Genomic DNA, 15,031 nt, shown 5'->3' on the forward strand with positions numbered 1-15,031 from the left:
TCTGGCTGCCGTCGTCCAGTGGTGGGGAGTGTTGATCGCAGCCTGCCGTGGCATGGTGGAAAGTGTGCGGGGTGTGTGTGAGTGGCAGCGTGGAAGTGAGGCTGATGCTTGGTGCATGGTGCTTGTCATTTTATTGATTTTCAGCTTTAACTGTTCTGTCGTCAGAACCCATTCTGATTTAGGGCAGATGTGGGTTTTGAGGTGGTTTGTGGCGTGGTTTTCTGACGAGCGTGCTGCTCCCTGCTTTGCCTGCGGTGATCCTGCCTCGCCTGCTTCTCACTGTGTGTGCTGTGCTCTTTGTTGGTGCTGTTAAAATTACTAACGTGGGATTGGTTTTCTCTTGAGTTATGACCTGAAACATGAATCCAAACTGGTCAGAGGCAGCGAGGTCTCACTTTTGCACCATGGAGAGACTGCCTAATTTTTAGTTCCCTAAAAATTAAAAAAAAAAAAAAAAGGGGGTTTGCTTATTAACTAGTTCTCTTAATTCAGTCTTTGGCCTATCTGCTGCCTCCTAGAGGACCCCTTGCAGGGAGTGGGAAAAGCCGGTTACATTGTTGTATCTGCTGTTATTTTGAATGTACCGGTAGCTAACATTTATTGAATATGTCATCTTTCATAAGGCCCACATCAGCCTTCATGAGGTAGGGCATGTCATTATGCCCACTTTCCAATTCAGGAAATTAAAATTTAGGAAGTTAGATAATTTGCCCGAGAATACACAAAAAGTGGAAGAACCAGGATTTGAGCCCAGGTGGGATAACCCTAGAACACTCATTTTACCCACAGAACAACACTGTCTTCCTCCTCCTCCTCCTCGGATTCTGTGGTTGTTGAGGCTGCTTTTAAAATTCTTATGTTTCAACCATTACTCCCAGCCTTTTCCCTCACATGCCTTTGTAGCAACCAAACAGAAATTGCTGCTGAATCTCCTTTCTTGGTGCAGCTGGTATTTATTTTTTATTGAATTCTTATTGCAAGGCAAAGGGAAACCCATATTTCATACTTCTCTTCGTTTATGTAACAAATGCATACTGAACCACTGTTTGCCGTAACAAATGCATACTGAACCACTGTTTGCCGACCCTGTTAGGCTGAACGTGACTTCTCTAAGCACAGTTTACTTTGGTAAAGAGCTTACAAGTGAGGTAACCCAAATTAGGCTCTGCCTGGCCGGTGGGGGAGAAATCACAAGGCAGTGAGCTTGTCTGCAGAACAAGTCAGCATGTTACCCAGACTTGCTTCAGGAGTACAGGGAGGAACCTGCGTTTGTCACTGCTTCTCAGAGCCTTGCCGAGTGACTGCCCTCTCTGACAAATCACAGGAGGCCCAACCAAGTCAGAGCGGTGACAAACTGGCCCTTTCCCTGTTAATGTGAGTGTCATGCAAATGCACATCCATATGAAAGGAAAGGGGAGGGACGGGCTTGGAGGGGACCTGAAATGGAATGTCTGTTCCCACGATGTGCTCAGGCCATGAAGATAAAGAAAACAGGAGCGAGCTGGGAGGATATCTAATTGGAAGCACATGCCCATCCCTTGAGCGATTTGTTATCAGTCCCAGATGAGGAAGGAGGTGGTGGGAAGAGAGGAAAAACTGGAAGATGAGGTCGTGCCTGCCCCTCCCCGAGGCTGTGCTGGGCACCAGGCTTCCAGTTTCACCCTAAGCCAGGGTCTGGCTTTCCTTTAGGGTCATATCCCTCACCTAGAGTTTCCTTTGGGTCCTTCTCATTTCTGCTAAAGGGATGTTCTTAGTTTCATTATTTGCCTAATACTCCTGCTTACCTTCCCTGTACCCCACTTCTTCTTCACCCTGAGCCTTGAGCATGATTCTGATAAGAATTTTAGCTGATCAAGCATCACGAATTATAGCATAAAGTTTGGTTGCCAAATGGCTCAGTCCCACCCCTTCTGGCCGAGTAGTTCTGGAAACCAGTGTCTCATTGGAGTGCAAACACTGATTAAGCACTTGCCAGAGCACAACACCTCGATGGCCCCCAGGCATCTTCCCACTGGAACAGAGTGGGAAGCCTCACCCTAGAATCTGGATGTCAGAGAAGGGCTTATGGAAGACATTGGTGCAGGGATGAAGGAAGGCCCCCAGTGGATTTCTGCCTTTGAGCAGTATTATTGCCCCGGCATCCCTGGTGAGCCCCAAGTATTTTGGTTTATTCCTCCATCAGGAGGCAGAGAAACACAGTGACTAAGATGTGTAGTCAAACACAAGTGATAGCCCATCTTCCCTTCTTGCTGACAGTGTTACGGGGCTCAGTATTTAAACACTTAGCCTGTGTATTTTTCTCGGTCAAATGGGGGTAGTCCTTTCTGCCTCACAGTGTCAAGAGGATTAAATTAAATCATTTCAATTCCTTAGTACCTGGCATCTAATCAGTAGTTCAGGAACAGTAGATGTGGTAATGCTGGTGTTTTAGGTTGAACGGGGACAGGTAAGGCGACCAGTGGATCTCCGCAGGATCTTCTTAGGGAAAGGAATCTGCAAGGCTAGTCGTTAGGTCCTCTCTGCCCAGCTGCTGAAAAGCAGATGCCAAGGAAACGAGAAATTTAGCATTTAATCATCTTGTCTGGCAGAAAGCATCTCTGATTATGAGCATCCCCCCCCCTCAGCATGTGCACACAAGCTGCTGTCCTTCCTGGGAGGGGCCACGCTCTGCTCCCAGCCTTTGAAGTGGTTTTGAGGGGAGGAACTGCTCTCTTGCCATCAGCACGTACAGCACGTGGAGCAGAGGAGGAAGGATGCACTGGTAGGTTACGTGCCAGGAAGGATGGTTTTACTCCGCTGCCCAGTGGGCTGTGCATGTGTTGGAAAAATTGGCCAGGGCTCTAATAGCGGCAGGATGGTCCTGACTCTGTCACACCATTTCCCTTAAGCTTAATGGTTTAGAAAAATCAACGTGTATGTTTTAGAGAACCTGTGTGTGTATTTTCTGTCATTTCGTAACTGTGCGTGGACATGGAATGATCGTGAGAGGTCGAGTTCCTCTTGGAAAGGAGCTGTTGGGACCTTTTGGTGCTGTGAGTGATGAGGGCTGACCTAACGCAGCCCCCACGCTGTGTTGCTCCGGTGAGGCTGGCCCAGCAGGCAGCGTCTGCCGTGATACCTGCAGCTGTTCCACATGAGCAAGACCCAGCTCCTTGGCATGCAGGGATTCTAATGCTGCAGACAGCAGATGCTTCCAGGCTGGAGGCTGACAGAAGTGCCCATGATGCACATGGATGTTAACAGTAATGAACTTCAAAATGTTAGCCAGAGGCCTGGGGTCTGTGTCACTCACTGGTAAGCTAGCAGATAGTCTGCTTTTCAACAATGGCATTGCTCTTAGCCTCCTTAATTAATGCCTCATCTCTGGAGGGCAGGAGAAACTCCAAGCTTCATAGTGTGGCATACAAGGTCTTCCCTACCCTGGCGCTGTTTCTCCAGCCTCACTCCCTCCCAGCACACACCAGCTCTTTCCTTTGTACATTTTACAGTCCTCCTCTCTGTGTTCCATGCTCTGCCCTCTACTCACCTTCAACATACTGAATCTGCTCTGGGGTCTTCTTTATTTGGAATCTTCTTTGATCGTCCTGCCTACCTTCCGGATCATCACTTACTTCTCTGAATTACTTCTGAATTACTTTTGAACTTCACATGCTTAATCAATTCACTCACCAACTAGATGTCAGCTGGGTCGACCAGCCTCTTGAGCTCCAGATAAGATTGAGAGTCTTTGCTCTGCCCATTCTTCAGCCTGTGGAAAGTCCAGTGACCTCCCCAGAGTTACTCAAGTGTCTTAAGTTCTTGTGGTCACCTTTGGCTTTGAAATCCTGAATTTGAACTCCTTATCTGAATTCATTCAGTTTAAGGATTGATTCACCACCCCATGGGATGTTTTAGTTCCCTTATAGGTGAGTCCAGACTCAGCCTTTTTTCTTACTTCCCACCCACCACAAGTTCAGTGTAGCCTTCCATGTGAGATGGATTTGGCTGAAAATTTCAGATACGTGGAGGGGGCTTACTTTGAAGCAGCGTCCGTTCAAGCCCTTCACGACAGAACCTGAGTATCATTGTAGATTCTCTCTGAAACGCGGAAGAAATGACTTGGACTCCACCCAGGTTTTGAGATGGTCAAGTTTAAGGGACAGGGAGCTATCTTGAGTAGGGTGTAGAGGCAGTAGTGGTGGAGGGTGGACGTGGGCTGGCTTGAGCCTCATGGTGGTTTCTGGTGGCTGTGTGCCAACCATTCTCCCTTCTCCATGTCACCTGCCCTGGAGGCCTTCAGGATGACTCCTCTGTGTCCAGAGGGCTAGCACCACCCTGTAACCATTGGAACGACATGCCCCTCTCATCAAAGGAATACCTAGATCCCTTACTCAACAGAGAGAATATGACTGTGACTGCCCACGGGAAACTAAGAATTGTCTTTGTCAATCCAAACCCAGGAATACAGTCACTCCAGAGAGTAGGTCCCCCAGATAACTCAGAGGTATCCCAAGCATAAGGTCTCAGTCACAGATATTTAGATGCAGTAGTTTCTCTTCCAGAATTTTCCTTAGGGAGATGATAAGCCTTGCTTGCCAAGTCCTGCCTTGCCTCTTTGAAAATGTTTATCTCAGACTCTTGTTCCTTAACTTTTGTTCAGCTTTCTTCTGATGCTTTAACTTAGACCCATGTATTTTCTACCTTATCTGATTTTTCTTGTGCCTTAGCCTGTTTCCTTTATAACAATGTCTAATTCCTTTATGAATCTGGGTTCCGCAGAGAGAATGAGAAAAGAAACTAACATGCATTGGCCATGTATTAAGTCCCATTTCGAATGTACAGCTCTCTCATTGGGTAGTTTGTTGTTATTATAAGATTATTACAGGTAAGAAAACATGAATCTCAGAGCAGCCAGGAGACAGGTTCAACGTCTTGTGTTTGGAAAAGCCTGTATTCTATCAACTACACCCCGCTGCCTCACAGACAACCAGACTGCCTACCTGATTCAAGGTTGTATTTGTCCCATCCTGTGCTTTGATTGTGTACCTCTTTGACGTCCTGTGCTGTCCTAAAAATCTGTCATGATTCAACCCAGGGCCAGTGGGAAGGGCGCTCTCCAGCAACTCTGAAAGGAAAGATCTCTTCCCTTCTCCTTGCTTTTGCTTCCTTGCTCTTCGCAAATTCCCCACTGAAGTAGAATGCTGTGACCTGCATTCCCTTGTACCAATTAATGCTATTGGTATGACATCATCTTGGAACAAGTCCGTAATCCTTTTCCAGGCCTATCTGTGGGCATAAAAATTCCTGTAGACTACAGCTGGGTTTAGTGAGTCCAGCCCCAAGGGACACCCACCTGCAGAAGTCTGCCACTGGATGTGAATACTCAGATAACACTGATTTAGAGGACTTTCAGGGGACTGTTTGCACTGGAAGCAGAATCAAGAGGTACCAAGAACTCATTGCTGGATCTCCTTGGCTAGATAGATGTGCTAGCCACATCTGGTCCCCAGACACAGGCTTTGACACTTCTTGTTCTGTACCTATTCTGGGCCTATCTTTGTGGGGTTAATATCCTCCAAACTAGATGGGGTAAATTAACACAGGGGCGAGTCCTCCTAGTGCATTGGGGGGTGATGCCCTAAAGTTCTCACCGCAACTTACTGGGGAAGAGCTCACCCCCTTCCTTCTCTCCCAGATCTGCCAGGGAATTAGGCCAGGTTCTCCCAAACTGTATAAATTTTACAGTCCTCTCACACCAGCTCATGTTCTCTGTTTATTCTACAACCATCTTTCTTGCTCAGCCAACAAGAAAAAGTTTAAAGTGATTGCCTGCTTGTATCTAAACTGCTTCCAGACTTCAGACTTCTTTGGTGCTTACAGATTTGCATGGAAAGAGAAGGCTGAAAGTTTTATGAGTTGAAAATTCAGACTTATCACTAGATCTAATGCTAGTTGAGTGAGATTCCAGTGGCTTTTAAGCCCAGCTAAGTGAGTTTTAGCCAAAAGATATAACTAAATATTTCATCATTTATTCATCTTTCAACTTTAATTATTAGAAACTGCCTGGTTAGTAAATCCCTGGACCAAAATTCTGATTTGGGGAGTCTTACCCTTAACTCATTGGAAAATGGGCCGTAATACATTTTAGCCATATTACAAAGCAGTCTGGTGACTTAATTTCCCAAGCCACGCAAATGAGGTGTCTTATTTAAAGAGGAATGTGTGTTTGTCTTTAGACTAACAAATTCCTGTCCGTTTGACAGAAAGAATGTTTGATTTTATCCATCTACTGTGCAGAGAAGCTGAGCTTTAGTCTCAAAGTAATACCTGTGGAGACAGGTTGTCAGGTGTTGAAGGAAAATGTATGTCTGGACCATTGTTTCCATCCAGGCCTTAAGTTTTCAGGGCAGATATGTTGGTTCTAAGTGGTAGCAATTCCCTCTCTCACCATTATTTCCTTTTCTTGATATTTATAGCCCTTGATTATGGAAAGCTATTTTTAATACCTATCAGAGGAGTTGCACACACAAGGTCAACTATGTCGGGTCTTATCAAACCTTTATGGTCCACGCTTGGTAAAATTGGAGATAACATGATTTGCCCTCATGGAATGGAAAAATGTTCGGGGGGGAGAAAAAAGATGAGCTTTGGATTTTTAATCAGCAAACATATTCATATTTTTTTAAAAATTTCTCTCTTTGCAAATCAAAGGAAAACTGTGCATATTTTGCTGTTGGACTTTGCTGGGTCATTACCAGCCTAGATGTTTATATTGGGTTCCAGCAAATCATGCCACTGGCAACCCTCCACAGACCCTACGTTTGGACGGTTCCTTTGACCTCTTGAGTGGTTGCAGTTCCTTCTCCTGAAACACTGTTCTTCTTCTGAGACTGAATGCGCTACCCTGTTGCTTTTGCATTTTAGACTCCCAGGTCCTACAGCAAGAGTGTCTGCTGCGGGGAGTGAGGCCAAAACACGAGCAGGGTCAGCTGCTGCCAACAACCGACGGAGCCAGAGCTTTAACAACTATGATAAGTCCAAGCCAGTCACCTCCCCACCCCCACCGTCAAGCTGCCATGAGAAAGGTGAGTCACCCTCCCGAGGGTCTTTGTGGCATCTTTCTTCATAGCAAACCCATCTAGCTCCTTTGGGTGGGTTCGGTTGGGATTGGAGGAGAGTTTGCAAGGAGGAGGATGGTGAGAACGTGTCACAAGGACACAGTTGACTGGCAGGAATTTTGTTAGCAGAGGCATTGATAAAATAGAGATAATACTGTTATATTCATAGTTGTCGGCAAGACAAACTGCGTTTGTTTGGGTGGGGGCGCTATGAGACACCTGGCTATGTAGAATGGCAGTGTAGCATTTGGAATTTGAAAATAAATGTTCGTGGACCCCGCTCTGTATATTAGGTAGTTTTCCAGAAATACAAGCTTCTTGGGACATGCCTTTTATGAGCTGATAAGCTTTTTACCCATCAGAAATAATGTGAGGGGAACTAGGAACAAGGGGGTTTTCACCCTTGGAAAAAGTTAGAAATGTGGGTTGGCTCAGTGGGATCTTGGCTATCTATAAGGAGTAGACAACATTACTCTCGAGGCTGTGGTGATGTAATTTTTGCCATAAAAGGATATGATTTTCTTTTTTAACTGTACTTAGTACTGAGCTTTTAGGAATAAAAGGTGAATAGCCCTGTGGGGTCCTGCATAGAAGGTAGGAAAACACAGCTTGGTTTGCTTCAGCCTGTATCTCTTGAGACAGCAGAGAAACAGAGAAACCGAGGGCATTTAGAAGATCCTTCAATAAGAGCCAGAGCCTTTGGTGCAGCCTTTGTGGGGAATATGTCCAGGTCTCTTGGAAGCATTTCCAACCTGGTGCAGATGCTTCCCAGGGCTTACCCTGGACAGTGTCCCTTTGTTCCCCTGAGATGGGGAGGAGCTGCCTCTCACTCCCTAAAGTGCCCCAGGAGCCTGGACAGCCCGACTGCAAGTGAGACCTGAAGTTCCTCATCTATTCCTCCAACCCAGGATCACTTGGTTCGATGGGACTGGGCTCCCCGAAGAGTTTGCAAATCATTTTATCTTTTTTCCCCCCCAGAATAGAAGGAAATCTGTGCAGACCTGACAGATGTATATGGCAGAAGGTTTCCCAGTGAGGGGCACTGGGAACTCTGCAAGTAGCACTAATGCCATAACCAGGTTGTCTCAGCCAGTCAGCTCTTGTGATCAAACCCTTGATTTCTGCTTTAAGCCATTTTTCTTCTCTTTTTCCCCTTGTCCCTGCCCCCCACCACACCCCTTTCCTTTTCTTCATCATACACAAGTGTGTTTTTTAAAAAATGTGCTTATTGGGGCTGGTGGGTTTGAACCCAGCCTGGGCCTGCTAAACCACAATGACGATGACAAAAAAAAATAGCCGGGCATCTGTAGTCCCAGCTACTTGAGAGGCCAAGGCAAGAGAATTGCTCAAGCCCAAGAGTTTGAGGTTGCTGTGAGCTGTGACGTCATGGCACTCTACCAAGGGTGAAAAAGTGAGACTCTGTCTCAAAAAAACCAAGTGTACTTAGATGACAAAAATAATACGTGCTTATAAAATGGTACCAGTATATATAAGGACTATCTAGAAAGTTTCCAGCCATGTATGTCTGTTTTTCATAGTACATGACAGGGTACTTTCTGGACAGTCCCCATATATCAAATAAAAGCTCTTCTATGCTTTTCAAAGAGAGCCAATATATACCATTTTATAATTCTTTCAGAATTTTTTCACAGTGCGTTTATTTATATGTATACATAATATATAGAAAGATTTTAGGGTTTTTTTAACATCGATTTAAAAAGCCATTTTTTTTCAGTACTGACTACATGCCTCATCTTATCCTTATTTTACAAAGGATACAACTAAAACAAGAAAGTTCACCCGTTTGCCAAGGTCGCATCCGTGGTGGAGATGGAATGTGATTTGAACCTGGGCACTTGGGTTCCAGAACCACATTTAAAACTGTGCTTTTCCCTGGATGTGGCCAACCAATGCTCAGAGCCTTCCTGTCGAGGCCTGGTTAGACACCTGCAGGTTGACGCAAGAGGAGAGAGTGGGGAAAGTATCAGGGTAAAGCCTGGAGGGTCCGCTCTTCTCGGGGCTGGTTTGCCTTTGTCCCATGATCTTTGGGGAGAAGCTGTCATAAAGTCATAAAAAGTTGAAAAAGTCATCAAAGTCATAAAGGATAGACGTCAGACCCAAGTCTAGGTAATTAAGAAAGCAAAAGTAAAAGTCCCTAGTGGATGGGAGATGACCATGTTCCCCAGGCTACCATGCTGCTGCCCACCAGTGAGTCCTAAGACAGCCACCGATCTGTCCCTGCCTGGGCAGGGACTCCCTGTGTGCCCTGAGCAGCCCACAAGCAACAAGACCTCTTAAATGTTTTAATAGAGGCAATGCCCCAGGGAAAGGCTTTAGTGTCAAAAGGAAGGAAAGTCGTAGTTTTTTTTTTTTTAATTTATTTTATTTATTTATTTTTTTGAGACAGAGTTTCACTTATTAACCCTCAGTAGAGTGCTGTGAAGTCATAGCTCAAGGCAATCTCCAACTCCTTGGGCTTAGGTGATTCTCTTGCCTCAGCCTCCCGAGTAGCTGGGACTACAGGTGCCTGCCACAACACCCAGCTATTTTTTTGTTGCAGTTAGGCCAGAGCTGGGTTTGAACCCATCACCCTTGGTGTATGGGGCCGGCGCCCTACTCACTGAGCCACAAGTGCCGCCCCGTAGTTATTTATTGAGCACATATTATTTGCCAAGACTATGGTATTTTTATATCTTACCCAATCTTCACAATCATTCTGTGAGGTAAATACCATTAACCCAATTTCAAAGTAGAAAAATGAGGCTAATTGAGATTGAGTAACTCCCCCTCAGGGGTAATTAAGTGCTGGAGTTCATATCTAAGTTCAGCTCTGGGATTCGGACTGGCTCTGCCCCATCCCCTAGGAGGTCTGTTGTGAAGACCAAGTGAGGTAATACATGTGACAATATTTTCTGAGCTATGAAGCCCTCAAACTCCTATGAGGATTCACAGTGAGAAAAATAACAGATGGTGGCTTTGGGTCTGTGGGAGGAAGCATTTATTATCCCCTCCTATCCTGGAGATGCAAGAAGAGAAGATTTGGGCAGACCTTTTTTTATACTAATACTTTTCTCACCATCTTGAGGTGTAAAGGACAAGTGAAACCTCGTCTTCAGAGAATTTTATATTTCTTCTTTCTTCTGTCATGGTCCTATGTTCACCCTTGAACCTGACCTCTTTACTGTAGCTCATGAACTAGTCAGCTCACATGCAAAGTGTAGTATATAGCAGAGAAGTACCAGAAATAACTCAGCCACCTGACCGCATAGAAAACACAACAGGCACATGGATGTGTAACATCTTGTCCTTTGCTTTGAAAGGTTCTGTCTTGGAGAGGGACGCATGTGTAAACAGGTGAATTGAGGTTCCTTGTGGCTGGTACTGTAGCTGGGTGTGGATGTGTGCAGATGAAGTAAAGTCCATGGGATAACCGCATTACCTGTGTTCCTTTAGCCTTCACTGAAGCTTTCTTGTGTGAGTCAGGCCCTGATTGGGTTATGTTCTGGCATTGCACTCTCAGGTGAGCTCATACATAGACTTTTTTTTTTTTTTTTCTAAATCAATCGGAATAAACGTATTTCTACAGGAAAGAATACATAGACTTTACTTATTTATTAATTTTTGCAGTTTTTGGCTGGGGCTGGGTTTGAACCCACCAACTCCGGCATATGGGGCTAGTGCCTTACTCCTTGAGCCACAGGTGCCACCCAATACATAGACTTAAAAAAAAAAAAATTGTGGTATAGCTGGGCACAGTGGCTCATGCCTACAATCCCAGTACTTCGGGAAACTCAGGTGAGAGGATTGCTTGAGCCCAGGAATTTGAGGCCATGCAGACTAACAGTGAGACCCTATCTCCACAGAAAAATCTAAAAATTAGCCCAGTTTGGTGGCATGAGCCTATAGTTCTAGCTGCTTTACCCTTTACAGGCCCTTCATAAGAACATGGAGGAGGCCGAGGCAGGAGGATCACCTGAGCCCAGGAGTTTCAGGTGATAGTGAGCTGTGCTTGCACTACTGTGCTTCAGCCTGGGAAGCAGATCGAGACCTTGTCTCTTAAAAAAAAAAAACTGTGGTTAAAGTACATATAAGGTGAAATTAACCTTTTTAACTATTTTTTAGTTCACTGATGTTAAGTATATTCACATTGTCGTACAGCTGACGTTTACAAATTTTTCATTTTGCCAAACTGAAACTCTGTAGCTGTTAAATGATAACTCTCCATCCCCCCCACCCCCAACCCCAGCAGCCTCCAGCAACTCCTTCTGCCTGTTTCTACGAGTGACTGCTCTAGGAACTTCATGAGTAGAATCACGCAGCCTTTGTCTTTTCCTGGCTGGCTTGTTTCACTGAGTGTGGGGTCCTCCAGGTTTATCCACAGCATGCAGTTTGTAGATTTTCCTGCGGGGCCCATTGACCCACGAATTCCAGTGCTGGGAATAGATCTAATCCCATCAGTAACTGAAATTGAATAATTCATTATTCTATCCATAAGTGACAAAAATATTTCAACACTTCATCCCAATATTTTTTTAAACTGTTAAAAGGATTAAAAATATATATAATAGGCAACTTTTAAAAATGCATGGAACACTTTATACTTTGTGGGGAAATCCTGAAGACGTTCTCTCAAAATCAGGCTGCCTGTTGCCACCGTCACTGAATGTAATTCTGGTATCGGGGAACAATCCACTGAGATGTGAAACTGACGGAAAGTGATGGGTAATGCTTGTTAGGTAGGAAAACGACAAGAGACTTGCACAAAACTCACTAGATTGTTCCCTAAGGTGATGCCTAGTACATGGTTGATACATTAAAAACTGAAAACGTTCCTGTACAGAAACATAACCTGTTGATTTTCCCAAAGACTATCTCAGTTTTTGTCTGTGGGGTTTGGTGGAGCCTGCAGAGCCTTTAGGAAAACCTGTTGGCTGTTTCGTTGGGTCGTCATCACTATCCTGGTTAGGTCTTTGGTTTCATCCTCTGACTCCTACAAGCTGCACAGAGGCCCAGATTGTCTGACCTCTGGGATGTGTGAGCAGGTTTGGGGATGAACAGTCAGCGTTCAGAGATGGCTGGGACGCATGGAGGCTGATCACTTGCTCTGTTTAAATAAATGGCTGTCAGGCTCCAGGCCCAGATTTTCAGGGGAGAGGAAATAGCTGTCTTTTTAAACATTTGTGACATTATCTGTTTTCTCTTCCCCCATCCTCTCACATCTTCTGAACAGGTTACTGCTGCCAAGAATCTGGTGTATTTTTAAAGTATTTGGTCCATGATATGAATTTGAGGCATCCAGTGTTCTGATACTGACTTCTGTGCATACTTGAGGTGCTTTCTTCTGAATAATATGGATTTCTTAGTTTTATAGAAAGCATATCTTCATTATTTTTATTACAAAAATAATCATGTAAAAAGGAACAACACAGACATTTATTAAAAGACAAAGAATCCTACATAATCCTGGATCCTAGAAATAGCCACTGTTTGGGACTTTTTTTTATATTATTCTATATTCTTTTATGCATATACTATCAAATTTTGCTAGATAAAATTTTCCTAGTGTTTACTATTTTCCAAGTACCATTCTAAAGTGCTTTGTAAGTAAATATGTAATTCTTCAGATGCTCTATACACATATGCGCCTGCTGATATGACTTTCAAGCCTGGCGCAGTGCCTCATACCTGCACTCTGAGAGGCTGAGGTGGGAGCATCACTTGAGGCCAGACGTTTGACACCAGCCTGACCAAAAGTGAGATCCCGTCTCTACGATAAAGAGAAAAATTAGCTGGGCTTGGTGGCACATGCCTATAGTCCCAGCTACTGAGGAGGCTAAGGCAAGAGGATCTCTTGAGCCCAGGCATTTGAGGTTGCTGTGAATTACGATGTGCTACAGCACTCTTGCCTGGGTGACAGAGTGCGACTCTGTCTCAAAAAAAAAAAAAAAAAAAGACTTTCAAAAAATCTTAAAAATAAAATCACCAAATCATAGACAGCCTTTTTTTCTCTCTACTGTAAGTCACTCTTCATAATACTTTCATGATACCCCATTATATGGATTCCCCTTAATATGTTTAATCACTTTTCATTTAGGTTGCCTCTAATTTTTTGGTATCATGAGTAGTAGTGAGATTAATATTCTTGTGTGAGTCTTCCTACATGTATATAACCATTTCAGTGAAATTGTTGCATCCAAGAATAAAATTGTTGCATCCAAGAATATGCGCATGTTCCAGTTGTTTTAATGTTGCCAAATTTTGTTCCCCAAAGGTTATACCTATTTCTGTTCTCACCAACAACATGTGAGAGAACTGGTTTCTCTACACACTTCATACTGCTTTTATCATTCTCTTGGGCAAAAAGAAAAAAGCTTTCATTTTTTTGAAATGAGGCAAATTATTTTAAGAAGTCAAAAAAAGACCAAGATGATTTGATAGACACTGGCCTTGTTTGCCGATACTTTGCGGTGACAACTGGTGGCTTTGACATAGTACAGAAGGCAGTTGGGTTTGAGATCAAGCTCTCTCAAGACATTTCGCTTCTCCAACCTCAGTTTCTCTTGGAGGATCTAAACCATCACGAGGCGTGAATGAATTCTTCAGTTTGCGCTGGCCTCGTCTGTGCCTGGCATCCATGCTTCCTGGTGGGTTTCCTTCTCTCCTCATCCTCCTCTGTGTCACGGCCTTTCTCTTTGTTCACTCCTGCCTGTCGTAGGTGGAAGAGAAGAGCCAGACATGGCCCGAGACAGAGTTTTACAAGCTTCAGCACTATGTCATGTCTGAGTAATGTTGGGGCCATTGATTTAGAATCTCTATAAACATGTCACTTTTGTGGCTGGTGAAGCTAATTATTTATCTGGATTAGTGATTGGGAGATGTAACCATGACAGAGTTGCCCATGTCCTGCCATTAACCAGGACTCTGACATGAAACTCCAGTTTAGACCGTATGGAATTAATTCAGTGGTCCGAGTCATGCAGAAGAGAACATGGCTTGGGTGCTCTGTTTCCTGTTGCTTCATCCGTTCGTTTCATCACCATTTATGGAGCGCCTGCAATCTGTCCGGCACTGAGCTGGCTATAATGACAGGGAGGATGGAGACACAGTGTGTGCTTCCCAGGAGCTCAGGGCAGGACTGATGCTCACAGGTTCTATAATAGAGACCTCAGAGTTCTAAGGAAAAAGATGAGCTTAAGCATAAAGCCTCAGGGAGGACATCCGAGAAGTGATAGCCTTTGCTTTCATTTCCATTCCCAGATTTTTGCATAGAGAAAGGAAAAGAAGGCAGTGAAGGAAGGATCTTCATCCTGCTCTTCTGATCTGGGTGTCATTCTAAGAGCGTATCCCCTGGGTTCACTATATTATTAAACTCATGTTCTTATGAAGGGCCTGTAAAGGGTAACTTCTCTGAGATCATTTCCATGATGGAGTAGGTCCTCTCTTGGCCACCAGGAGACCTCTTTGATGCCTGGAGCTGTTATCCCAGATCAAGGAGAACTTAGGTGCCTGCTGAGGTCAGTGGATGATAATAATCTCTGTTTGTGAATCAGCTGTGAAGTGACCCTCTGGCCAGAACCCATAATTGTCAAAGGGCTTAGAAAACCAGCTTAGAGGTGTAAACCAGGATGGCATCATTGCATTTAAACAGTATGGAGATTCCTTAAAGAACTAGAAGTAGACCTATCATTCATTCTAGCAATCCTTCTATTGGGGATGTACCCAGAGGAAAAGAAGTCATCATAGCAAAAGGACACCTGGGCTCAGTGCCTGTGGCTCAAGTGGCTAAGATGCCAGCCATATACATCTAAGGTGGCAGGTTCGAATCCAGCCTGGGCCCACCAAACAACAATGATGGCTACAACCAAAAAAAAAAAAAGCCAGGTGTTGTGGCAGGCGCCTGTGGTCCCAGCTACTTGGGAGGTGGAGGCAGGAGA

The 15,031-nt window shown here is 44.5% G+C and overlaps 1 protein-coding gene across 1 annotated transcript in view; it reads left to right on the top strand.

The window, feature by feature from the left end:
* Nucleotides 1-15,031, top strand: part of NAV2 (neuron navigator 2) — a 276,592-nt gene that overhangs the window by 48,949 nt on the left and 212,612 nt on the right. Inside the window, exon 6 of the mRNA XM_023510001.1 lies at nt 6,904-7,064. Coding sequence (XP_023365769.1) covers nt 6,904-7,064 — 161 coding nt within the window. The remainder of the gene's footprint in view (nt 1-6,903; nt 7,065-15,031) is intronic.

This window comes from Otolemur garnettii, unplaced genomic scaffold (assembly GCF_000181295.1).
Source record: "Otolemur garnettii isolate 467f Iridium unplaced genomic scaffold, OtoGar3 scaffold00001, whole genome shotgun sequence".
In the NCBI taxonomy this organism is placed as follows: domain Eukaryota; kingdom Metazoa; phylum Chordata; class Mammalia; order Primates; family Galagidae; genus Otolemur; species Otolemur garnettii.